Source organism: Rhinatrema bivittatum, chromosome 8, assembly GCF_901001135.1.
Source record: "Rhinatrema bivittatum chromosome 8, aRhiBiv1.1, whole genome shotgun sequence".
NCBI lineage: Eukaryota > Metazoa > Chordata > Amphibia > Gymnophiona > Rhinatrematidae > Rhinatrema > Rhinatrema bivittatum.
In genome coordinates this window covers 180,841,337-180,868,788 of record NC_042622.1, presented here as the reverse complement: position 1 = coordinate 180,868,788, position 27,452 = coordinate 180,841,337, and the positions used below count along the sequence as shown (strand labels likewise).

The 27,452-nt window shown below is 45.4% G+C and overlaps 1 protein-coding gene across 2 annotated transcripts in view; it reads left to right on the top strand.

The window, feature by feature from the left end:
- The window catches only part of HNF1B (HNF1 homeobox B), a 94,629-nt gene that overhangs the window by 29,883 nt on the left and 37,294 nt on the right, over positions 1-27,452 (top strand). For both annotated transcript variants that reach the window (XM_029611816.1, XM_029611817.1), the window contains exons 3-4: positions 1,405-1,669; positions 4,185-4,429. In XM_029611816.1, coding sequence (XP_029467676.1) covers positions 1,405-1,669; positions 4,185-4,429 — 510 coding nt within the window. The remainder of the gene's footprint in view (positions 1-1,404; positions 1,670-4,184; positions 4,430-27,452) is intronic.

Genomic DNA, 27,452 nt, shown 5'->3' with positions numbered 1-27,452 from the left:
AGAATACATCTTTTGGATGATTATTTTGGAACACATCAAATTCGTATCTCAGAGTATGCATTAGCAACTTCTTAAATCAATATCCAGGCAAGGAACAGGTCTGTTAAAGAATCATTTTGTCTTCTGTTAAAGAATTAAGGATGTTGGCAAGATAGCCATTTCTGTGACTGCTATAGTTTAAGGCACTTTAAGAGACTTTAAATGCTCTTGTACAATATCATTTATAATCCACAGTGTTTAGGCCAATCACAGCTTCCCATAAGTTTACTGCTATATGCTTTTCTGTCTGACCCTAGTAGGACCTTAGGAGTTCAAATTACAAGGATGAGTAACCTTTAATCCTTGTGGGCACCAATTTGCTTGGGTTTTCAGGCGATCCCTAATGAATATGCATGAGATATATTTGCATACAGTTGAAGCAGTGTGCATGCACGTAGAGGAGTAGCCTAGTGGTTAGAGCAGTGGGCTATGACCCTTGGAAGCAAGGGTTCAAATCCCACTGTTGCTCCTTGTGACCTTGGGCAAGTTGCTTTACCCTCTCATTGTAAGCCCTGTGGGAATAGGGAAATACCTGAATGTAAGCTGGTTTGATGTATGCTTTGAAGTGGAATATAAAAATCTACATAAATAAATCTATCTCATGCATATTTATTAGGGAAAGCCTGAAATTTTGAGTGGATCACCATGTGGACTAGAGTTTTGCATATCCCTGCCAAATAAGCTACCTAAAACAGTGGTTCCCAAACCTGTCCAGGAAGACCCCCCAGTCAGCCAGGCTATCCACTATGCATGACATACATGTGCATGCACTGCCTCCTTTACATGCACATGTATCTCATGCATATGCATTGTTGGATATCTAGAAACCCCGACTGCCTGAGGGTCTACCAGGACAGGTTTGGGAGCCACTGGTCTAAAAATGACATGACAATTGTATTCTACTAAATTACTTTTAGGATTCATTGGGAAAAATGAGAGCCCGAAAGCTAATTTGTATGAGGCTGTTTTCTTTAAATATGTTTTTGGACTATTGATGCATTTTAACTTTGGAAATAAAAAATAAATGATAAAAAGTGCCACCTGACTCCTGTCCTTCACAAGGGAATGATGTCACATGATTACGACATCGTTGCTTGTTAGGAAGTAGGAGACCCATGATGATGTCATCAGCCATGAGACACAATGTTCCATAAGGGCAGCATGGTAGCTGAGCACTAAAGTGACTGCACTCACCCTGCGCTCACCCTGCACTCAAATTATTTACCTTGTGATGATTTGGTTTATTTTGCTGATCAAAAATGGCATCGCAGAAATGAAATTTAATGAAAAGAACGCTAAACAAAACGTGCTCAAGTTGTTGTGGCCATAGGCCAGATCATATCTACCCCCATCTTTCTTTTTCAGAGTTCAACCAGACTGTCCAGGGTTCTGGAAACATGGCAGACAAGAGCAGTCAGGATCAGCTGCTGTTTCTCTTTCCAGAGTTCCATCAGCAGAGTCAAGTCCCCGGCCAGCCCGACGACTCCTGCATCGAGCCCGTCAACAAGAAGATGCGACGTAACCGCTTCAAATGGGGGCCTGCCTCCCAGCAAATATTGTACCAGGCTTACGAGAGGCAAAAGAATCCTAGCAAGGAGGAAAGGGAAGCTTTAGTTGAGGAATGTAACAGGTAAACCTTAGGGACTGCTGTGCTGTAGCAGAGGGTAGTGAGATAGGGTTTGTGGTGGTGGTTGGGGGAGGTGGGTTTTTTTTTTTTTTTTCAGGACAAGCTGATATAATCCTAGCTTTACCCTCCTCGCATGCATAGATGCTTAAGTCCATGTAGTCGGTGGATTGCAAGCAGAACTATATCAGGCTGTCCTGTAAAGCTGCGCGTGATCTCCAGGCCAGCGGAGCGGAGGAGTTCCTCTGACAAAGGGATTATCACCATTAACAAAGTTAACAAAGCAGATATTAAAAAATAAAAGTTAGAAGTGTTACAAGAACAATGAGATTCTGCAGGTTTCTACTGTCTGATAATGGCCACTGGATCTCCTGGGTGATTGAATGGTGTCCATGTCCCGTTGTGCATTAGAATATATTAACTGCATGACTGAGGAAGGAATTACTTTAATACTGCATGGCATGCCAGTGATGCTCACTGTTACTAATCTGCCCAGGTCCTTCTCTCGTTAACAAGGATCCTTTTAAAGGATCCTATGAAGTTATCTAAACTGCCAGCCCTATTGCAGAATTATGATGTGTGTGTGTATTCCCAATAAGCTCCCAGTATAAATCCTTGCTTCTTCTTTGCATAGAAGAAATATAAATTCTAGCCAGCTGGCAGAGCAGGAGGGCGATGGTGAGAGTGCTCCCGGTACCCTCGAGCCTGCAGTGGCGCTGCACCTGTAACGCCGTGGACTGGCAGCAGAACCCCGGGTACTTTTCCACTTGCTTTGAAGCACTAGTAAAGTCAGCGCAGGGGCTTACAAAGGAAGACCCCCCTCCCCCCTTCCCGGGTTCTTTCCCTCCAATGCCCTCACCCTCCTGCTTTCTCTCCTGGATAAAAAGTCTGCGCGAACATTTACCCCGCACTGAGGGGAGGTCACTGCCAAACCGCATTTTATGCAGGTAAACACGCATTTCCCATGTAAAAACTTTCAAAATCCCCCTCCCGGGTGGGAAGGTGAAACCTTTGCACAGTAAGAGCCCAAGGACTGAGATTTAGCAGGAAAAGTCTAAAAAAAATACAAATGCTGGTGTTGAAGGATGGTGATTCCGAATCTGAAATCAGATTTTTGGAAACGAAGGAAGCTTAAAACGTGGGGAGCAAGGCAACTTACTAATACGAAGAGATTTCGCTCCCGATTTGTTTTCATATATTTTCTCCCATCCCCCCCCCCCCCTGCAGCATCCCAAGTCTTGTACAAAGTACAGAGCATAACACGCACTGTAGACCTTAGCTCAACACTGAACCACAAACCAAACGCAGGCGTAGGATTCATCCAGACCGAGACTACCACATTCAAAGCGCCTAACATGAATATGTTACTTCTTTTTCACACAGTTTTTATTTTTCCTTCTCTTTTTTATGATTATTACAACGTAACATTTCTAACTTTTTGTTATACGTACACCGATGTGATGACTCTAGTTGAATATCGGTATATAAAAAACAAACAAATAAATAGATGAATGTTGCAGTCGAGATTATGTCAAGGGGTTCAAAGATTTGATATCCCCCCTTACAGACTCTCAAAATGAACCCCAAACATTCCATAAGTCCAGGAATCTCTTCTTCAATTTTCTCATAATCCGATGCAAACAAAACGTTGCACAGTGAATAAATTGAACATTCGTGTAGTCCACATTGCAGGCATGGGAGGGTCTTCCGAAATCCAACGCAGAGTAATGCACCGTTTAGCAATGCAAGCTTTACTTGCAAAGTGAGAATAAGATTTCCCCCGGGCAATCTATAACCCAGTAAGGTCAAAGTAAACTGTTTTTTTTATCTTGAAATATTTCCCCTCACCGCCTTCAACTCCACCAAAAAAAAAAAGGCACCGAGAGGAGAGAGGAACGGAGAGGAGAGAACCGCGATAAGACCTACATTTCTGATGCTGCTGGCTAGGAGTGCAAAAACCCATCCTGGTATTCCCTTCTGTCAACCAAGCAAAGTCCCTAGAGGAGCTAGGATTAGCAACAGAAAATAGCATCAAGGATATCCAGGCTTGGGTTGGGTACTGCCTCGGCAGCCGGTAGGTGCTGCCTGGTCATGCACCCCTAGAGACGGCTGCATGCCTGCTTCTCGTGCTGCAGCTGCTAAGCTGCTTTGGGATCCTTTTTTAAAGGAAAGGATCCATCTGCATGCTAGTTAGCATCCTTATTCTTAAAGCGCTTACCAGCCATCAGAGCTGTCCCTTTGCGTCTCAGTTTTATCAGGAAACAGTAGCTTTTTCTTTTTGATTTTCATTCAAATTCACTTCATTGAACACGGATGGTGAGGGAAGGACCATGTTGGTCGGGTATCTTGCAGTACTCTCCTCAGGCAGCATTCTTCGCCAAGAACCAGAAGCTGCTGGTATGAAACCATTTGCAGACTGGGAAACAAATGGCTGGGTTGGAGTTTGGCATGCATGTAAAACTGGCTGGGGTTTTGTTTGTTCCCCTCCGTCTAAAAGATGTCGCTCTATTTCAATTCCCAGAGCAGAATGTCTGCAGCGAGGGGTTTCTCCGTCGAAGGCGCACGGACTCGGGTCCAACTTGGTCACTGAGGTGAGGGTGTACAACTGGTTTGCCAACCGGAGGAAGGAGGAGGCCTTCCGTCAGAAGCTGGCCATGGACGCCTACACCACGGGCCAGCCCCACTCGCACGGCATCAACCCACTGCTGTCTCACGGCTCTCCGCACCACACCCAGCCCAGCGCCTCGCCGCCCACCAAGCTGCAAGGTAGGCACCTCTCGGGCTCCCTCGCGCGCTCCAAGGGACGCTCCCGAGCTCGGCATTAAGCACAATCCATTTCTTTGTCCTTGCTGTGTCCTACAAGAATGTCCTTCCTTTCCGACGCATTGCGCTAGAGGTTTAAGCTGTGTGCCTCCTGCTCACCAAGTAGATCAGTTTGCATACCCCCAGCATGCTATAAGGAAATACAAGCAAAAAAAAAAATAAAATAAATAAAGAATGCAATTATCGGTACATAATACGTCCAAGCAGGAAAATAAGGTTTATAGCAAGACCTCTTTATCATCTCGCATCTCAATAGGTTTCTCAAGGTGACATGTGCAAGTGGGTTACTCATACTCTGAAACTATTCCCTGATACCTGTTGTCAGGTGTTGCTCAGCGAGGCAACATTAAGTATCCTTTGAAAGTTTACCTGGGCTGTGCTCCTAAATTTAGCTGCTGAAATTCTGACTGAGTCCCAAAGAGGAGATAGGTTGGGTGACAAAAATGAGGTAGCTAGGGCTGATTTTCAGACCGGCCTCCCATCTTGGCTGCCTATACCTAGGTGGCCAAAGCAAGAGGCCTACATCTGACTGGTCCGGCTCTCATTAACCTGCCCCCTAGAGCCCCAACCTTCCTCCCTCCCTCCTCACCCCACTCCCTGAACCTCTGCTGTGAAAATAAGCACCCCAGAGGCTCAGTGTCCCTCCCATCCCATGAACCCCACGCTATAAAGGAAAGAGGTCCTCATCTAGGGAGGGAGGACTGGCGCCACTGGTGGGAGGAAAAGAGATTTGGCTACCAGGGGGGGACTTATTTGCACATTGGAAGTTTGGGGAAAGGGGTGAATGGAGGATGATCAGAGTTCTAGTACATTCCCCAGTAGAGGTAACGGTGCAAAAGTAGCATGGGGGGTCCTAGGGTAGATTACGTAATCTTGAGTGGAGTACACTGAGGAAAGAAGGGAAGGGGGCAGGGGAGGAGGCTCAGAGACCTGCTGCACCCTCCCCTCCCCCCCTTGACAGGGGTGAGCCAAAGTCTGAGAGGGGGAGATAATGGCTGAGGAAGCTGAGTGGACGGTGGCTTGAGAGGCTGCCTTTGATAACGTTTCTTATTGTCCTTCTACCTGTAATCTAAAAGTCAGTAAAGCCAGCAGGGCTGGGGAGGCAAACAAAGGCAAGCGGCTTTCTGACAAGCTTGGAGTGGCCAGGAGGGTCAGCCTGGGGTCGCTGATTCTCCCTGCTGCCTCGGGGTTGGTCCCCAGGAAGGTGCAGCAGCAGCACAGGGCCTGCAGAAAGGAAGAAGTGTGCGGCGTTCTGCTCTAAACTGCTTTTATTGTTTGACAGCTTAAGCGGTGTGTATATTTTATAAATAAATAAATCGACATTCGGCCCACCCAGTGCACTAGCTTCAAAGGACTGACGATAAACAAAAAAAAAATCAGATGCGGGCACGTGTGCGTGTGTCTGTGCTTGTGTGCACGCGTATGTGCTTGTGTGTGTGTGTGCTTGTGTGCACGCGTATGTGCTTGTGTGTGTGTGTGTTTGTGTGCGTGTGTGCGCACGCGCACGTGCGTGTGTATATGTGTGCGTGTGTGTTTGTGTGCATGTGTGTATCTATCTACAGTATCTATACACACAAGAGGTACAGATAAATCACAGGCTCCCCTTTTTGATCTTATTTTTATTTCATTCCTGAAGAAACGTTTAGTGTTTGCATTTTTGGAGCTCTTCCTCCTCTGAGTTGCCCCACCCAGCATTTTCATGGAGATGATGTGACCCAGCCCACAGTTTTCGTGCATAGTCAGGCAAAATTAGTTTGCGTTGATTTGATGAAGGGAGCACTAAAGTTATGCATGAAAAAAAATGTTCGTTTTGTTTTCGTTTCAGCACATGCTAAAATTAAAAAAAAAAACCTGAAATGAAATGTTGCTGCTTTTCATGTCATTTCGTATTAGGAAATGACACAAAATGGAATAACTAATTTCGTTGTTGTTTTCGAGTCATTTTCAATTGATAGCTCATTCCTGGGAAGCACAGATCTGGAAAGCTGGTCACACATGCCTGCGGTGAATCTGAGTAGGAGCGTTTTTCTCAAGGCTCAGGAGCACATCCAAGGCCTGAGCATGACATGATCTGGAAGTTAAAAAGTTAATGCACATTTTGAGTTTTCTGCTGCAGGAAAAGTGGGCAAATCGCATTTGCTCCGGTGACCCCATGACTTCATGAACCCCAGGTCAGATCTCTCTGATGTTTCACCTCCCATCCAAAAGCAACCTGGGAGCTTTCATTGTAATCTTGTTGTCTCATTTGAATAGAATGAACCATAAAACCCAGGATAATAGTTTGAAATAGAATTTAAACAAATAGGATTAGCCAAAAAAAAACAACACCCTCCCCCACCCATCATGTTAATGCAGCCATCTGCTCACGGCAGTGAACGCAGCTCTATTCGCAGGTAATATGTAGGGTGGGGCCAGCAGGAAAGATAGGGGGACCTGGGTCCATTTATGGCCACCATATTCCCTGTCTCTCTTTGGTACAAACATGGAACCAGGAATGTAATCTCCTCCTAGCATAGCCTTGGTTATAATGGCAGGAACAATGTAAGCAGTACTTTTGAGGATATCCTATTCCTTTCTGTAATGAATGATGGGTTTCTTCTAAAGCAAGACATTCTGGCATGTCCCTAAAGGAATATCCTTCCTTTACGTCTGCGGCCTGCAGTCAGGTTGTCTGCATTGCAAGGACCCAAGCGGTGGAGTTTATGCTTTTGTAAGGATTCTCTAGCAGAGGAGACCAAATCTCCCACAGCGTTAGACTAATTCATTGACCAAATATCGCCCAGTGTTATCCGTGGTGTTTTTCTACTGGCAACAGAGAAAGAAGTAGGAGTCATAGTGAGAGTAAGGACTTATCCACTGGCAAATCTCCAGTCTGTGAAGTGAAAAAGCTTTAACACCACATCCCACGTTATAGAAGATAAATCTAAGACGGTGAATAAGCACAGTGGGAAAAGCCAGTGACTGATCATCTTTTTGGAATGAAGGCACCAGAGCTGAGGACTGAAGAGGCAGCAGCCACAAATCATAGCCTGTTCTCTACTGATTATCTTAATAAGGAGCCAAACCGCCAGCAGCCAGGGATCCATGTGCAGTGATGATGACCAAAATGTGACCCTAACCCAGGAATGTCCCACACAGTAGGGGTGGCAGAGGAGATGCTTGCCCTCCCTGGCCATAGCCTGATTGCCTACAAGATGCCCTACAAGCACATTGTCAGCAAAATCAGCTGTTTTCAGCATTGTGCTCTGGCTTTTACAATAACACACCAGCATGTAGCCCTGCGTTGTCATGGCATTGTCTGCCTTATGCATGCTTAATCGACAATTAAGCCAGGGCTTTGAAGGAACCTTGTTTCCTTTGATGTGCTCCTCACCCTTCCAGTGCCTACTCAGTCACCCCGTGACACCCTTTGTTTTCTTCTATTAGGGATGCTGCAATTACTGTAACGAGGTTCATTTGTCTTCAGCCCTGCAAGGCCCTTAAAGCCTGGGCCTTTATTTCCTAGCACTAGACCTGGTCAGCAGGAGCTGTCCCTGGCTATAGGCCCCAGTGACAGGCCATTCTGCAGCTCCTTTTCACCAGATAGGAGTGATGGTTGCCTCCTTGATACAGTTGCTGAATTGGAGAAGGGCCTCTCGAAAGGTCAGGAGGGGTCGGCTGCGGGAATTGATTGAATTTACCAGAGACTGGTGCTCCTATTGATTACATTCTCAAAGGAGGAAATTGGCACAGAAGACAGACACAGACGGCCTTGGGACGCTGGCCTATCAGGCAGGCCTTGTGTGTGTGTGTGTGTGTGTGTGTGTGTGTGTGTGTGTCCCCAGGTGTTTTTCCAACTTTGTTAGACTAGTGGTGCCATCTGAAAGTGATAATAGAGGAGAGAGAACAGAAATGTCATTAGGCCCCTCCATGTTTAGAAATAAAACACTTTATGATCATTTTTCGTAAGGTAGGTTAACAGGTCTTGTTGTGACAGAGTGATGCTGTCAATTCTTGTTCTAGCACACAAACAAGATGATCAGAGCAATCTTTGCAGTGGTGAGGATGATTTGAACCAAGCTATACAAATTAGAAATAATAATAATTAAAAAAAAATAATTCCAAATCTCATTTATTGTAGAGGTCAGATAGTTCTTTCTCAGAGGCTGGCAGTACTGGGTAATAGTTTAGTACCACCGCCCTGGACCGGCTTTTCTTTTTAAACCTGACAACTGTGCCTGGTGATAGCTCTCATCAGTGCCCTGGGTTATCGGCTCCAGTTGAAGGTTGATTTTATATTTTATCTTGCTCAGTCCCTCCATTAGCACTGGTAGATAACTGCTGTTATCTGCAGGACTCCCCGGAGACAATTGAAGTGCTGACAAGATTAACCCCCCCACACACCCTTCCCTGACTCCTCCCCCCCAGTAAGGCACAAAAGCTCTTCCAGTTCTATCCAAGAGGTTTTCCATGTGATACTAGGTCTCAGCCTCAGAGCTTTACAAACAAACAGGAACAAAAAAAAGAATTTCCATAAGAAGTTATTGTCCTAGTGACTTGTGTGGCAGATACTGGAGAAGCTAAATGAAGGACTATCAGATGGTGGTTGTTGATGAGTAAATTGGTACTAAATACTTCTGAGACTGAGATTTTGGAGATCAGTAATGGGGATCCAGAGGTTTTTCCTATCTCAGTTCCAGCTTTGATAGACCTCCACGCTTTGGTGTTGGAAGTAAGAAATTTGGGAGTGACTGCGGATTCTCAGTTAAACATGGAGAAGCGCATATCGCTAGTGGCGAGAAATTATTTTTTTTTTACGCCTAATTTAGAGACCGCGACCTTTCCTGAACCTTACAGCTTTTAGGACAGTAACTGACGCAAGCTTCATCAGTATTGCACTTGGACTATTATAATGCCTAGCATGTGAGTCTTCTGAGGAGACTCCGGGCATGAGCTTCAGAGACAGTCCAAAATGCTGCAGCTAGGGTCGTGCTGAGATCTGGCTGCCCGATGCCATGCTACCCCACAATTGCACAGTCTACACTGGCCTCCAGTTCAGCAATGGATTCGTTCTAAGATCCTGACACTCATTTTTAGGGTGTTGGGAGGAAATAGGCTTTGGTACTTATGTGATAAATTGATTTGGTAAGGACCAAGGAGACAATAACTTTCTACTAGCCTGGGTGGGCTGCTAAGGATTCCTCCTTTCAAGGAAGTGAGGAGTGTGAGTTTTCATGCCGGAACCTTCTCTGTGGTGGCACCAACACTATGGAATATGTTACTGCCCGAGATAAGGCTGAAGGACTTGGGGACTAGCTGGCCTTTCGTCAATACGTAAAAAGTTTGCTTACCCTTGGTGAATAAATTAATGTAATTGTTGGAAGGATAGTGTGAGATGCAGGAGGCATATTTGTAATGCTAAGCTGGAATATTCTGGTGTTTATTCTGTGTTAGAAGATGAATTGGCTGTGGGCTGTGTTTTATATTATTTTATGATTGCATGCTGTGTATTATTTTATTGCTTATAGCTCACCACCTTGGGAGGCTGGTATTAAGGCTGGGAGGGCGGTTTGTAAAAACTATGAAATAAATAAATGTTACAGAGCAGAGGGAGCTTGGCCTTCCAGGTCATTAACCCAGGTAAAATGTCTTGTCTGAAGAGTCCATGCAGGGCTTCCACAGCAGGCAGAGGTGTCCCCGGGGATGGGTATAGGTCCGGGGAAGAAGACAGCACGTGTGCTGTTTGGGTGCCCCTCCCCCAGGCAAACGGCAGGTGCAAGCTAGGCAGCCACTTTTAGCATGCAGATTTTAACATGCAGATTTTAGCATGCAGATTTTAGCATGCAGATTTTAACATGCAGATTTTAGCATGCAGATTTTGCAACTTCTGGTTCTCAAAGGCTTCCCTTGGAGGACTGAGTCCAGTGTACCTCATACTATCCTAAATTCCCCCCCCCCCACTAATATCTGCGTGTGGAGGGGATTCAGACATGACCCTTTCCGAAGAGGCGACAGTGCTAGCTATCAGTGCTTTTGACAAACATTTGAAAGGTTGGGCACCCCCCCCCCCCTTTCCCTGCTGTAGCTGCCCTCGGCCGGACTTTAATTCTCTCTATCGTCAGATAAATCATGTTAATGCACTGAGAGGTTGCTCTTGGCCAAACTAAAGCCCCCTCTCAGCAATAGAAATGCTGACCACGTGTTATCACCTCAAACTGCGGAGTGCAGGTAGCCCTGGAGTTGTGGCGGGTGAGGTTGCGGGGGGGGGGGGTGACCTAGAGGAACTCTTCGGTGACGAGAAATGGACTGGATTTTAGTTTTCCATAAAAGAAAGGACAATTCACTAATCTGAACCAACAACAAGGAAGATGATGCAACCGACAGGGCCCAAAAGTCGAGAGAAATATTTCCTTGCATCCTAGGGATGAATTTCTAATCTGTGCTTGATATGTAATGTTTAGTTTGCATGAATAACTAGACAGTGAAATGGATAAGGATGCAGGGTGTCTGTAGGGTTACCCAGTGAGACTGTGCACCCTGTACAGCGACTTTCACAGTGCCGGTGCACGTTTAACCGCATTAAAACAAAAGGATTCCTGCGGTTTGGGGGAGGGGTGTAGCCAGGTTGGGGGAGTAAATCAATGGTCTTAAGGTTTGGATTGCATAGAAATATAAGAAGTGCCAAGCTGGGCCAGATCCAAGTCCATCGAACCCAGCGTCTTCTCTCCCATAGTGGCCAGGCTCTAAAAGTAGATCCAATTTCTTGATGGTCACGCCCTAACATTAAAGGGTGGGGGTCTCCCTGAGTCACCTGGTTAATATAATCATTATTTATGGATTTTTCTTCCATGAACAGATCCAAACTCCCTTTATACTCAGCCATGCTAATTGCCTTGACCTCGCCCTCCTCCTCCTCCTTGATTGTGCATTGAGGGTTTATCAGGAAGGGGTTGCTGCTTTACTGAAATATAGAGAAGGGAACTGGGCTTCAGGTGAAGGTCATTAAAGTGGGGTAAGTTATTGTATCAGGATTTAATTGTGCAGGTAGGCCTCGATTTTAAGGAGTTCAAGATCTTAAAGGAAGCTGTAGAACTAATGGATCATGATATGATCCAGTGGGGCAGACTCAGGAACCATGTCAGGAAATATTTTTTTGCAGTAACAGTGGTGGATGCCTGAAATATCCTCCTGGAGGATGTGATGAGGACAAGAATGGTGACAGAATCCAAAAAGGCATAGCATAAACACAAAGGATTCCTACTAGCAACGGAATGTGGTAACCTGCATGGAGTAGCAGACTGGATGAGCCATTTTGGTCTCTATCTGCTGTCGTTACTATATTACTATTTATTTATTTGTCATACTCACCATAACAAATTCATTCTCCAAGCAAGGAACAGCATATAAACACTAAAATAATACATAATAATAAAATAATCATACAATGCATAATGCATACAATCATAAAACATATCAGATACATAAACATACAAACCAAAACAGCATAACAATGTAACCCTTTAACACATGACAATCCCATCCCTCCCTCTAAGCAAACCTAAGCCTCCTGAAAAAGAATGGTCTTTACCAATTTCCTAAAAGACATGCAATCAGTAGCCAACTGATTTATCCCACAAATGTGAAACACATGTAAAAGCCTTCTGCCTGGTAGTAACCCATCTTTTATTTTTTCACGGTGGGGATCCTCAAACTTAGCACCCTATGCTGGTCTTAATATATGACTTGAATGATACCAATGCAAATGATCTCCCAGATACCTAGGCCCATCCCCATGCAGCATCTTCAATGCCAAAGAACCTTAAGCAGGATTTAAGGTTCTACTGATACAATGAGTTACATTATGAGTTGCAATGATTCAAGCTTACAGCATTTTAGACAGACACCCATAATCCCAATTTATAAGGTTAGTTTGGACTACAGATGTGCGTGTCTTGGCCGACATGTACTGGCGCACTGATGACTTTGGTGCCCAGTAAGGTGATGTTCAGCACAACAAGTGTCCGGGACTTCTTCTCCTCAGAACAATGTCAGTAGGCATGCCTTGGCACTTTCCAATTCAGACATAAAAAATGGATTCTTTAAAACGTCTCTGCGTTTTACAATACTATGTATTCATTACAATTTGGATTGTGTTGGTGAAAGTAGGGTATCAGGTCTTGTTGATGGAACCAATCCTTCATTTATAGCATTGTTCTCATAGGACAATCAGTTCTGAGTTACGACATTTCAAGTTAAGATGCGGTTTTCAGGAACTGACTGTGTCTTAAGTCAGTACTGTACTGTACAAAGATTTTGTTTGTGTCTTAGTCTTCTATGTCATGCACAATTCTTGGTTTTCATGGAGGTTAGTCTAGAGTTCAATAGTAATGCATTATCTTCCATGTGTTAACATATATTTAGAAATGTCCCTAAGAAGTCACCTTGTAAATGTAAGACAATTGGGTCTTTAGTGTTTTTCTGTTCCTTATGATGTTCAAATCAGATTTTTTTTGCAGTGTATTAGTTATTTATTTGTTAACTCTCACATTCACTGCTGAGAGAAAATGGATTGTGAAATCCAGCCTGTGTTCTTTGTGCTCAGGACATCACCAGGGTTACCTGCTAGCAAGGCCTGAGCAGTGGAAACATCCTTCCCCCACTTCAGATTGTTGATGAACAGAGAAACTGGATTATGCAGCCAGCTTAAACAAACAAAAGGAGATAGGGTCTGATCAGGAAACTCCAGAAGCTTGAAGCAGAAGTGGTGCAGACGCTCAAAAATTGTAAATATTGCAAAGTGACAGTGGTCTCGAGATCCTCCGCTGTTCTCCCTGTCGGATGCTGAGGAACTTGACAAAGGGGAGCCCCGAGGGTGGCCCTGAATGCTGCATAATAACATCCGTATAGAACAAGGAAGGGTAGCCTCCAAGAATTCGGCAAGCTCGCTCTGCTCCTTTGGCTGCTATTCCGGAGAGCATGCTGGCCATTAGGCTTGCACTGAAGTGAGACAGGCATGGACTCACCATGGCTGTGCTTTGATATAAAAACCATCATTCCATGCGGTGTTCTTCATCTGGGTGAGCGTGGAGGTCAGCAGTGCAGCAAGCAAAGGGCTGCATAGCTTTAGTCTTTGGGAAGTAAATCTCGATGCGGTGGCCGACTCCCACGACCTTAAGAATCCCAGCCTATAATTATTGTTTTAATTACTGAGGGACATTCCATAAAATTATTCTGGGCATATCTGTCATGCCATGGATTTATGGTTTTCATCTTTTCCATGGTGTTGGATCAAATGTTATTGCTGTACACCTCCCTGATAGGGTTGAGGAACTATGACCCGGGTTCATATTCTAAAGATGTGGATGCTTGCTCAGGCCTCAAACAGTGCTCTGTATGTTTGTGTGTGTATATTAAATAGCTCTCATGTTATATAAAGCTGCCTAGGAGAATATCACTTTTTATAGGCTAGGATGCTTTCTATCTGCCCAACATAAGACTTATCCAAGAATGATGTTCTACCTGAGCTTTGAGGACTATATTGGCTATTCCTTGAATTCCTAGAGAATACTGCACAGGTTTATGCTTTATGAAACAAACCAACAAAAAAAAAAAGAAAGCTTGGATGTGTTAAAGCATGCACTAATAAACATTAAACAGATTCTTTAAATTTCACAATGCTATGAGTTTTCCCCTATTCAAAACGTACTTAGAGCAACACAGCCACATGCTCTGCTCTGTCGCCCTTTGATTTAGGAAACCCAGTAGTTTTCTACAGCTTTGCTAAGCAACCCCTGCCCGTCGGTTCATTCCACTGGTTCCCAGAATTGGTAGAGAGTTACTTTTAGGAACAGCGATTAAGGATCCAATCAAAATATGGCAGCCAGGGCATTTTCCAGATGGTTCCAGTTTGCAACCTCCTCCTGTATGAGGGGATATGAGTTCCAACCAGTGCTTCCTGAACTTGACTTAAGTAAAACTTTAAAAATTAAGCAAGAAGTGCAGAGGGAAGAAATACAGAAGATGTTTGGGTATGGTGGGGAAAGCCATTTTAACATTTCTGGATATGCGCACGGGATGTGCATCCCTTGGCAGCATAGACAGGGGCCTACAGACGAGACCACCATGAGGCTGCACACTTGTCTCTGGGTTTGCTAAAGGAGTATGTCATTATTAGGCTGCATTGCAGGACGGTGACCCCATAAAGATCTGCCTTTATCTGGAGAGTTCCCATGGTTCCAATAGTTATCTATAAGCTGTCCTTTTCTTGTGTAAAACAAGTCACAAGTGGGAGGGCGTACATTTATTGTAATAGACAAAAAAGTCTTCTGGCAAGTAAATTTTGCCCCAGTAAGAGTAAATTGTATCTTAAGCGAGGCAGAATGCTATTGCTTACATAGATATCTAATTTCAAATATAAAAGGGTCACCAGTGAGCCTCCAGCACTGATTATGGGAGGAAGATGCCACAATGGGACTGGTGGCCTCAGTCCTTCCTGCTTCAGCAGTCTCTCCTTAGTCGGGGATGATGGTCTTCCATGATTGCCTTAGCTGGGTTCTGAAGATGGCTGACCCTTTGTTGCATGGGTTTCTGAGCAGGCTGGGTGGCCCCTGGGTTGTTGATTCAGTTCCTGGCATGCAGCTTCTGCTGCTCCCACATTTTCCCCCCTCTCGCTATCATAGCATTGCAAAATGCTGAGATCTTTGTAGAAGACTCTTCCTCCATCCAGGGCAGTCCTAGGTAAGAGCCTCCCGTGAATTGGTGCTGATGTTACACTTCTTCATGTTGGCTGCTCATGCTTTCTAATAACCACATATACTAATGAGAATGCATGACATTTGGTTAAATCCTGCTTCCTAACTCCAAGATGTCTGGCGGTTGTATAAACCATAAACTATGGAATATATTTTTTCTGCTTACCCAATGTTTTGAAACAAAAAACTGTAATGGCACGCCCTGTGGGTCTGATAACCTTGGAAGCTTCAGATCAGCTCAGAATTATATCCTAAGCCAGGCTCCACCCCTGGGAGATTCTTACTCTTCTGGTTGATGCATTGTGCTTCTGTGTCAGTACAGTGGTTGCACTGGAAGGAACCTTTCAGAGTTTATTGGGGGTTATTAGTGCTTTACAGCACCAGCAGAATGGGAGGATCCAGTCACAATAAACAGCTTTATAATGGACATAAACCCTGGGTCTTATAAGTGGCCAAGATTTAACACTTTCAAGACACTTTGAGAGGCAATGATGTTGAGATGATAATTCATATCTGATTGTATGTTTTGAAAGAGAAACTCCCACTGCCACACACACACTCCCATCTGAGCTCTGGGTGAAATTTTTCTCATATGTGACACTGACACTGTACTTGGACTGGGGCTTTTCAATATATATATATAAATGATCTGGAAAGGAATACGATGAGTGAGGTTATCAAATTTGCAGTTGATACAAAATTATTCAGAGTAGTTAAATCACAAGCGGATTGTGATACATTGCAGGAGGACCTTGCAAGACTGGAAGATTGGGCATCCAAATGGCAGATGAAATTTAATGTGGACAAGTGCAAGGTGTTGCATATAGGGAAAAATAACCCTTGCTGTAGTTACACAATGTTAGGTTCCATATTAGGAGCTACCACACAGGAAAAAGATCTAGGCATCCTAGTGGATAATACTTTAAAATTGGCTCAGTGTACTGCAGCAGTCAAAAAAGCAAAGAGAATGTTAAGGAATTATTAGGAAGGGAATGTTAATAAAACAGAAAATGTCATAATGCCTCTGTATCGCTCCATGGTGAGACCGCACCTTGAATACTGTGTACAATTCTGGTCGCCATATCTCAAAAAAGATAGAGTTGCGATGGAGAAGGTACAGAGAAGGGCAACCAAAATGATAAAGGTAATGGAAAGACTAAAGAGGTTAGGGCTGTTCAGCTTGGAGAAGAGACGGCTGAGGGGGGATATGATAGAGGTCTTTAAGATCATGAGAGGTCTTGAACAAGTAGATGTGAATCGGTTATTTACACTTCTGATAATAGAAGGACTAGGAGGCATTCCATGAAGTTAGCAAGTAGCACATTTAAGACTAATCGGAGAAAATTCTTTTTCACTCAACGCACAATAAAGCTCTGGAATTTATTGCCAGAGGATTTGGTTGGTGCCGTTAGTGTAGCTGGGTTTAAAAAAGGTTTGGATAAGTTCTTGGAGGAGAAGTCCATTACCTGCTATTAATCAAGTTTACTTAGGGAATAGCCACTGCTATTACTGGCATCAGTAGCATGGGATCTTCTTAGTGTTTGGGTAATTGCCAGGTTCTTGTGGCCTGGTTTGGCCTCTGTTGAAAACAGGATGCTGGGCTTGATGGACCCTTGGTCTGACCCAACATGGGTCAACGGATTTAGAACACCACTGTGACTCAGAGACCTCAAAATCTGTTTCTTATCATTAAGCCATCCTTCCATGGTCTTATTCTGGGCTCTCCTTTCTGTTTTCTCCAAAGGATATTTTATTTCTTGAAGATTTACATTTTCTTTGCATAAAGTTCTGCACCATTTATTCCAGCAGTTTTCAGAAAACTCTTGCGTGCCCACCTCTGGAATTGACTCTGGCTCTTTGCAGTCTGGGGTTGCTTTATGTGCATCAGGATTCTGACAACAAACAGCACAGTGACTCCCTGATTTTGCTGACCTCCTCTCTGATAAGAGAGGCTAATGAGGAAGGCCTGTGAAAACTACACAGCTATACTCTCTTTTTTTTTTTTTTTTTTTTTAATTCTCAAAGGAAATTTAAAAAATCCATTAAGACATAGGAGGGATTCAGTCTTGTTTTTATTCTAATGATTGATTGTTTCAGAACTATGTTGGTGGTGCTTATGAGCCAAGAGGTCAGAGCTCTGGATGTCCAGAGCCTAGAAAAATATTGCTAAGCTTCTAAGGGCAAATCAGTCCTTCTGAAAACTTCTTTTCAAGGTTGGGACATCCTCCAGAAAGAGAAACTCTTCATCCGTTGCCATATCCAAGTCAGATGTGCCCAAGCCCATTTTGAGTGCTGGAGACGCAAGTTAAGGTCCAGCATTCCTCCACTATGTGGGCTGGGATGCTGCTGAGGCAGGGGGTGGAGGGTGGCGGTCACTCAACAGCGACACCTGCTGGCACTTGTTCTGAGTTCCACAGGGAGCCTCAGTCTTGCCTCTCAGCCAGACTGATTGTGACAGTCGGGGTAGGGTCAGGGTGGAAGGAAACCCCAGGTGCCTGCGGGGAATGAGGGCTCATGACAACATAGCCCAACATGGAGCCGGGCTCCAATTGTCCTTGAAGCAAAAAGGAGCAGTAGGAAACTACCAGGACGCCTACTCTAAGATATACGTCTGTAGGTTACATTCATAGAGCACAGCATTTATTTATTTATTTTTCTCAGCTAGATGCACCGGCAAAGTTCTGTGGGGTGAAAGATACACCCAGGCCAAGCCTGTTTTTATGGAATGGCAATCTGCTTTACAAGATATCCGCACGTACGTGCCTGCCCACGTGATGTCAGTGCAGCCTTGCCTTACATGCAACACCTTGGAGGGACACATTACAATAAGGAGTGAATTTCCAAAGACTCATGTGGTGGGGAGGGGGTAGGGGCTGAGTGGGCAAATTAGGCGCATTTAAGCAGCCTCCAGGCGCGTTTGAATTTTCAGAAGGGCTGCTGCTGCCACGTGGAAACGTGTGCATGCAGAGGGCGGTCTGGGGAGAGAGTGGGGGGTCGGAGGCATGCACATGCATTGACATGGTCCAGAAACGGAGTACGCGCATCCATCGTCAAAACCCGCGTGCACGCTTTTTCACATGCTGATCGAATCACGGAAATGAAAACCGGCTTTTCCTTTTGTCTGTGGCTTTTGGGAGCAAGTGGTGAAGGGCGAGGGTGGGACTGATTAAGGTTTTGGTGAACTGGTGCTTGGAAGAATGCATACAAATAAATATTTTCATGAGCGAGATGCACTCATGCAACGGCCGTCTTTATAAACTACCTCCCCCCCCCCCCCCCCCCCGTGCACAAACTGAGGATTATTATGTGCCCAAGTTACAGTTATTATGTGCACAAGTTAAATGTGTGTACTTTTATAAAATCAATGCGAAAAGAATCCACACCACTCCGTTACAGCCGTGTGTGTGTACTGACACATACGTGCAGACCTTCAGGGCAGAGACACGCGGTATTTTACAAATGGTGTGGCTCCCACGGAACAGGGGTGGTCAACTCCAGCCCCCAAGAGCCTCCCCCCAAACAGGCCTGGTTTTCAGGATATCTTCAATAATTATGCATGGAACAGATCTGCATGCACTGCGTCCATTGCATGCAAATCTATCTTACGCATATTCATGGTGGGTATCCTGAAAACCAGGCCTGTTTTTGACTCTTGAGGACCGGAGTTGGCCACCCTTGCTTTAGAGCAGGGCTTCCCAAACCTGTCCTGGGTCCCCACAGCCAGTCGGGTTTTCAGGATCTCCACAATGAATATGCATGAGATAAATTTGCATATACAGAGTCTCCGTGGCTATGCAAATGTCTCTCCTGCATATTCATTGCGGCTATCCTGAAAACCCGACTGGCTGTGGGGTCCCCAGGACAGGTTTGGGAAGCCCTGCTTTAGATGCATCGGCATGCACGTGTGCTCCTGACTTACACACACTGTTGCAAACTATCTAGTACATCACACCCTTTGTAAGCAAAGTTTAAGCGAGCAAGGTGAGTTATTGCACATGGGACCTCTTTTCCTTCCAAGTCCTTGCATGAAAAAAGAGTAGGAGTTGCAGGCTGGAGAGAGGATCCCTTCCAAGTACAAGGCAGGGAGGGAGGCTTGGCCTGAGTAAGTGGAAGCCAAAGGGATCAGGAGGGGCAGAACACTATCCCGATCCGATGATCGTGAACTTGGTGTTTGAAAAGAGAAGTGAAGAAAGCCAAGTGCTGGGGGAGGTGGGGGGTGGGGGTGGAGGCTTTCTGAGATATGCACTCCTCTCTCTGCTGCTCTGTGTATCCTCTAGCTCTCTCTGATCTTCCTCGATGATGCTTCCTGAGGATGGGGAATATATCACTGAGGCTACTCTTGGATGAGAGCGCAAGGGAAAGGGAATGTAGTACCTTTCAAAACGTGTGTCTGGCTTCCCAAATCTAAGCAATGAGCAGACGGTTTCTGTCTCATAGAAGCAGGAGGGGGGAGGGGGGAGGGGGGGGGGGGGGGGGGGTCTCGTGGTCTGCTCGTGTACTGAAGCAGGCTTTACAGGCCCAGGGTGCTAGGTATAAACCAAAGCTGAATTTGGGATTTTTCACCGCAGGGGGTGGACTTAAGCTTTAGGAGCGCACGGAGTTCACTTCCTTGTGAACTGATGTGAGTAAACAGATCTTTCCCGTGGTTTTCCTGTTGCAGTATTAATGGGATGGGGTTTTGTGCATACAGCCAACATCTCTATGCATACACCTAGAATGAAAAGCCACTGGATGAGAGGTGGGGAAAAACTTGTGGCATGGAAGTATGTGCACAAGCAAGAAAAAGGAAACAAAGGCAAGTGGCTGGTAGGAAAAACGTAGCTCTTTCTCTTATTGAGATTCCAGTGGACTCCCTCATTCATTTGTGTATTCTTGGCTAGCAGAGTTAAAGCAGGCCGCTAGTAGGAGGGATCGCTCTTACTGTAATAAGAATGACGAGATGTTAGGCGAGCCTTTTGCTTTTCTCTTCTAAGATCACTCCGATGCGTGGTTCCTGTTAAGTTTCCCAATGGGTCTGCCTGCAGTTTCAAGCACCAATAATCCCTAGGTGCTGGGTACAACCCCTCTTACTGTGTGAGAGGGTTTCCAGTGACCACCAGGGGGTGCTGTCTTCTAAATCTCGCCGGGGTGAGTGGACTCTGACCAGCGCCTGAATTCTAACCTGTTCTGTCCCCTGCGAGTCTGGAATAAGATGAAGATCACTTATTCCCCATCGAACGTTATTATTACATAGTATCATAGTAATACTGAAGCCCACATTCAGTCACCGCCCGGATAGCAAAGTTAGTTGGATACGCTCATCTGGTAAACTTTGGAGGTGTATTCAGTGATGCAGCCACACTATTGAATATAGCCGACTGGCTATCTTACAGGTCGATCCAGTAAAGTGTGCTCCGTCGGAGCGCACTGTCACCCTGCTCTGGACGCGTGTTTTCCCTTACCCCTTATTCAGTAAGGGGAGGAAAACACGCGGCCCACCCGCGGCACCTAATAGCGCCCTCAACATGCAAATGCATGTTGATGGCCCTATTAGGTATTCCCGAGCGATCGAGTAAGTAAAATGTGCAGCCAAGCCGCACATTTTACTCTAAGAAATTAGCGCCGCCCAAAGGTCGGCGCTAATTTCTTCCGGCGCCAGGGAAGTGCACAGAAAAGCAGTAAAAACTGCTTTTCTGTGCACCCTCCGACTTAATATCATAGCGATATTAAGTCGGAGGTCCCCAAAAGTAAAAAAAAGTAAAAAAAAAAAAATTTTGAATTCGGCCCGCGGCTGTCGGGCCGAAAACCGGACGCTCAATTTTGCCAGCGTCCGGTTTCTGAGCCCGTGGCTGTCAGCGGGCTCGAGAACCGACGCCGGCAAAATTGAGCGTCGGCTGTCAAACCCGCTGACAGCCGCCGCTCCAGGCCAAAAGGAGGCGCTAGGGACGCGCTAGTGTCCCTAGCGCCTCCTTTTCCTCGTTTGCACTGCGTCGCCTAATTTAAATACTGGATCGCTCGCACCGGCGAGGGGCCGGTGCGCGCGCCGGGAGAGCGGGCGTTAGTCCGCTCTCCCACGGACTTTACTGGATCGGGCTGTTAGTGCCTGATTCACTGAGGGTTTTTCCCTTAGACACAAAATGGGAGAAAAGCCTTAATGAATCTGGCCCTTAGTTAGCTGACTAACTTTATCCAGCTAAATATAGGACAGCTGTTTGGCCCGACCAGAGTTAGTCGGCTAACTCAACTCCTCCCAGTTACACCCCCAGAATGCCACTAACTTGGCCAGCTAAAATATAGCTAGCCGAGTGCCCAAATCTTCATTTAGGCAGATAACATCTGACTTATCCATCAAAACACTTCCGAATGTGAACCTCCCAATAGATAATGGCAGAGAAAGAGCCACCGGCCCATCCAGTCTCCCCAGTTACTCCTGTCCACACTGCTCAGGATTTATCTCATCTGCACCTGTAGAGTAAGATAGCACTCCTTACATAGGTTTTGTTGCCTTCCTGCTTCCATCTTGGTTTATGAGCATACAAGATCCCCTGTTTAGTGCACGTCCAGTACTCCCTTTCTATGCTAAGCACAAAGCTGCCGCCCAACTAACTGATCTTTTAGGTCCAAGGGCGTCGTTAGCTCTGAGCACACAGAGCCCATGCCCCAAGTCTCAGCAGCTGCTATAAAAAAAAAAAAAACAAACCCCAAACAAACAATTGTCTCCTCCGATTCACCGTGCACCGCACAGCTTACGCAAAGGTGACCCCCAAACTCAGTCTCGGCCAGCAGCTGTAATTCTTCCTTCTGTCTCGGGTCCCCTTCCTTCCTGTGGCCCACGCGGTGGAAATAAAAGCTGTTTGATCCATGGGGGCTCTTGTATCTATGGAGCCAGCGTGGTTCAAAGATCACCTGCTTGAACAGCCACAGTACCAGAAGACTGGAAACGATCAATGTGTCGTAAGTTTTTAAAAAGAGATCCAGGGGTGATCTGGGAAACTATAGACCAATGAGCCTGATGTCGGTGCTGGGCAAAATGGTAGAAGCTATTCTTAGAAATAAAATTACTGGCCACACAGATAGACATGGTGTAATGGACCTTGCAAAGGGGAATCTTGCCGTACCAATTTATTAGATTTTTTTGAGGGTGTAAATAATGCATACGGATAAAGGTGAGCCAGTTGATGTAGTGTATTTAGATTATCGGAAGGCATCTGACAAATTCCCTCATGAGATTCTCCTCAGGAAATTGGGGGGTGGGGGAAGGGGGTCATGGGATTGGAGGCAGTGTCCTGTTGTGGACTGGTGAGTGGGTAAAAGACAGGAAACAGAGGGTAGGATTGCAGGGTCAGTTTTCCAATGGTCTTTAGGGGACAGCCCAAGGGTCTGCATTGGGACCTGTGCTATTTAGCATATTCATAAATAATCTGGAGACAGAATGACGAATGAGATGATCAGATTTGCAGATGACACAAAATTGTGTCAGACCATTAAAGCAGCAGATTGTGAAGAAATGCAGAAGGCCCGTGTGAGACTGGGAGCCTGGGCTGCCTAATGGCAGATGCAATTTAAGGTGGACAAGTGAAAAGTAATGCACGTAGGGAAAAATAATTGCAACTACAGGTACCCGATGCTGGGTTCTGTGGCAGGAGTCACCACCCGGGGAAAGGACCTCGGAGTCCTTGTGGGCAATACCTTGAAATCTTCGGCTCGGTGTGCAGCAATAGTCAAAAAGGCAAATAGAATGTTAGGAGTTATTTGGAAAGGAAGAGAGAGCAGAACTGAGAATATCGTTAATGCCCTTGTACAGCGCCGAGGTGCGACCGCATCTTGAGTATTGTGTGCATTTCTGGTCGGCCAATCTCTAAAAAGACGTAGGTGGACATAGAAAAGGTACAGAGAACGGCAACAAAAATGATATAGGAGATGGAAAAGCTCTCTTATGAAGAAAGGCTAAATAGATTAGGACTCTTTTTTTAGCTTGGAAAAGAGACAACCGAGAGGGGATATGATTGAAATTTATAAAATCATGAATGGGGTGGAATGGGCAAATGGGGAACGGTTATTTACTCTTTCAAACACTAGCACTAGGGGCCACTCCATGAAACTAGCAACCAGCAGATTTAAAACAGATCATAAGAAGTATTTTTTCACCCGGGGCACAGTGAAGCTGTGGAATCTGTTGCTGGAGGACGTGGTCAAGGCAAGTAATGTAGCGGAGTTCAAAAGAGATTTGGACAAGTTCCTGAAGGAAACGTCCATAAACAGTTATTAGCAGGATAGACTTGGGAAAGCCAAGCGCTTATCCATGGGAGTGAGATACAAGAAATAGATCAACTATTGGGGATCTGCCTGGTGTTTGTGACCCAGGCTGGCCATTGTCAGAGACAGAATGCTGACCTTGATGGACCTTGGACTGACTCAACATGGCACTTCTTATGTTCTTGAGAGCGGGGGAGGACAAGGGCCTGAGTGGGAGAGCAAGGATTGGGGGACTTTGGCACGGTAAAAATAGGGATTTGGGAACTGGGTGGGTTCTGGGAGGCCAGGGACTTGAGGATTAAGGGGGAGAACAAGGGAAGAATAGGACTCAGGTACTGGGAGGAGAGCAGGGAAAGAATGGGGACTTGTGGACTGGGGGAAATCTGGGAGAATGGGGACTCAGGGATTGGGGGAGAGTAGGGGAAGAAAAGGACTTGGGGGATTGGGGGAGAACAGGGAAAGAATAAGACTTGGGGATTAGGGTGAAAGCAGGGAAAGAATGGGGTCTTGGCAACTGGGTAGGAATCTGGAAGAAAAGGGTCTTGGGGACTGAATGGGAGTGCAGGGGAATTATAGGACTCCGAAACTTGGGGAAGAGCAGGGGACTGGGGGGACAGCAGGGGAAGAATGGGACTCAGGCACTAGGGTGAATGTAGGGACTCAGGAATTGAGAAGAACAGTTGAAGAATGGAGACTTAGGTTCTGGATAAGAGTTTGGCAGAACAGGTACTAAAGCTGAGTGGGAGAATGGGGACTCGGAGATAGTGGGGTGCAGAGCAAGAGTTATGGGAGACAGTAGGGACTCAACAATTGGGTGGGTATGAGTGGAAGAATGTTAGATGGGTTGAAATTATGAGATGGGAGTAAGAAAAGATGGCTGAAGGGTAGGATAAAGTTGATGGGTGATGTGAATGACCTGGAGGGCAGGAGAGAGGGTGAGAATCAGTGAAAAGAAATGGGGGGTGCTGTGGAGGGATGAGAGAGAGAAAATTAATACATCTATGAAGGGGTGAGAGAGAATGGGAATGGGTCTGGGAAGGTGGTGAAAGAGGGGTAATAGGAGACGGTGTAGGAGATAAGTGACAGAAGAACAATGTAGAAATCAGAGAAGGAATGAGTGACAGGGAAGAAGCTAGAGCTGGTGGAAGGATGAGAGGGAGAGGAAGGTACATGAGAGTTGGGGAGGGGATGAGTAGAGTGGGCAGAAATGGAGGACTAGCGTAGGGGTAAAAGGTACAGGGGGGAATAGGAGGCTGGAGAAGAAGTGAGAGACAGAGTGGGGAATGGGAGGGTTGGGGGAGGGGTGAGAAGGGGAGATATAAAGCTGGTAGGTAAGTGAGGGGTAAACAGAGGGAGACTAGGGGCTAGCCTATTAAATGCAGTGGAGGAGCAGCCTAGTGGTTAGAGCAGTGAGCTACAAACCAGGGTTCAAATCCCACTGCCACTCCTTGTTACCTTAGGCAAGTCACTTCACCCTCTGTTGCCTCAGGAGCAAACCTACAGGCCGATACAGATTGGCCGCATGTTTATGATGCGCTATTATTACCCCTTATAGTGTAAAGGGTAATAGCACATGGAAAATGCGCGGCCAGCACCCCCCCCCCCCCCCCAATTAATAGCGCTCATTACATGCAAATGCATGTTGATGAGCCTATTAGTTAGTCACGAGCAATACAGAAAGTGTCCCCAGCCACACATTTTACTCTCAGAAATTAACGCCTGCCAAAAGCAGGCGTTAATTTCAGATGGCACCGGGCAAGTGTACAGAAAAGCAGAAAAAACTGCTTTTCTGTACACCCTCTGACCCTCTGACTTAATATCATAGCGATATTAAGTCGGAGGCCCCCCCCCCAAAAAAAAACCAACTTATTTAAAAAAGAAAATCTGCCCGCGGCCCACGGGTTGGAAAATGGATGCTCAACTTTGCCGGAGTCTGTTTTCCGAACCCGTGGCTGTCAGCGGATTTGACAACCCACGCCGGTAAAATTAAACGTCGGCTCCAGTACCTGAATGTAATCTGCTTTGAACTGCCAAAAAGTAGAATATGAGTAGAATTAAATAATGATGGAGAAGGAGTGGCGATAGCTATGAATGAAGAGAGGGAAAGATCAATGTTAGATAGATGTAGAGAGGAAAGGAGACCCTGGAAAAGAACATAGGAGAAGACCAAAAAGAGAGACCACAGTGAGCCTGATTAAAAAAATTAAATGCCCGGGCAACAAAAGTTAGAGAAGAAAATATTTTATCTTTTGTTTTTAAAGAATGGAATATGTCAGCTTTGGGAATGTGCATTTCTTATATCTTTGTATTTTGCTCAGTTCAGGAGAAAGTGCACTTGTTCTCATTCTCTGGTGTTGCACTGCATGCAAAGTCTAGTTTCTTGGGGTTTCCATTTCAATACTGTCTGCAACCTTCCGTTTTTAATTTGTGGTCCCTTATTTTGTATTATGTAAGGGTTGGTTTGTGATCTGCATGTTTGCTAGCATGTAGTCACTCTGCAGGGATCTATAGCAGTTTGGCTAGTGTATTGGTGTTCTAGGGCCTGTAGTAATATCTGATTTGCTGCCCTTTCTTAGGCAGGGTTGCTCCTATCTGAAACCCGGGAGTTGGTGCTGGCATAGTATAGCAGGTTTGCTATATAGGTACTGTGTCTTTTTTGCAGGATTTAGTGTTACATCAAAATGTGTCTGCCAGTGGATGGTGTATATGCTGCTGTGAAAAAAGTGAAAAATAATCTCAAACACCTTCAAAATCCAAGTTCCATCTGTACACTTTATAATTTTTTTTAAATTGCAACTAAGCTAGACAAAAAGTAAAAAAAAAAACCTCAAAAAGTCATCCAATAAATATATATGGACGAGGTGACAGGTTTCATATATTCAACATCACCACCTGGTAATGATTTTGACTTGTTCTAATCATCAACCACCAACCTCCATCCAAAAAATGACGTGATTAGTGTGTACAGCATCAACAACTTTAAATATTTTTTATATCTTAATACAGCACATAAAAAATGTGCACATAACTTGAAACAATAAGTTTAATTTATATGAATATTGTCCGTTAGAAATGTTTTTAAAGATCAGAGAGAGTTATAAAAATAAATAAGAGTGAAATAGTTCAATACTTTGTGTACCGACTAAAACAGCGTACTGCCCTCCCACCAGAATTTTAATAATTTTTTTTTTTTGGATGCTGAATTGTATGGGGAAATTCCTGCGTCCATTGCTGACAGAATTTCTGTGGATGCGGAGTGTGTGAAACAGAACTGGAGGTGCCAGGAGGGATGTTGAGATTCTGTCTCTTCCTGTATAGATTACAGAGTTCGCACCCGTATCTATATAGAAGAATTGATTGAATGATGCTATCAAATAATTTTAATGGTATTTATTTGATTTATATTCCGCCTCTCAGCCACTTCAATGTGAATCACATTCAGATACTGTAGGCATTTCCCTGTCCCTAGAGGGCTTATAATCTAATGATACTGGCAGAGAAGGGGTTTAATTGCACAGACGCTCCTTGGGGGCTTTTTCCTGTTGCATCTTTCATAGAGAATTTCAATCCGGGAGGCCATGTCGTGGGAGTGGTGATGTACAGAAGTGGCACTTTGGCTTGCCTCCTTCCATACTCAGCTTGTTTCCCGGTCATCTCCTCCAGTCCTTCTGCCTAGAGACACCATTGCCGCACTGGAATTGGGTGCAGTCAGATGGCGCCCTGTTTTCTGGAGGGACGCGGTTCTTTGTGCTTCGCTGGGTCCCTGCCTGTCCGTTCCGTGCTTCCTCGGCTGTACTTCAGTCCATGAGCTGTGCAGGAGCCACAAGGGAAGGGTCACCCCCCAGCACCAGAAGAGGCCTAACAGGCAGCGGTCCTGGGACTCGGTGAGGAGCAGTCTGCAGTGCAGGAGACTGGAAGCTGAATCACATGGACCTTGCGGGATTGCTCGGTGTAGCCTAAGGCTTCCCTTCTCCAAACTACAACTGTGTGCAGAAAGAAGA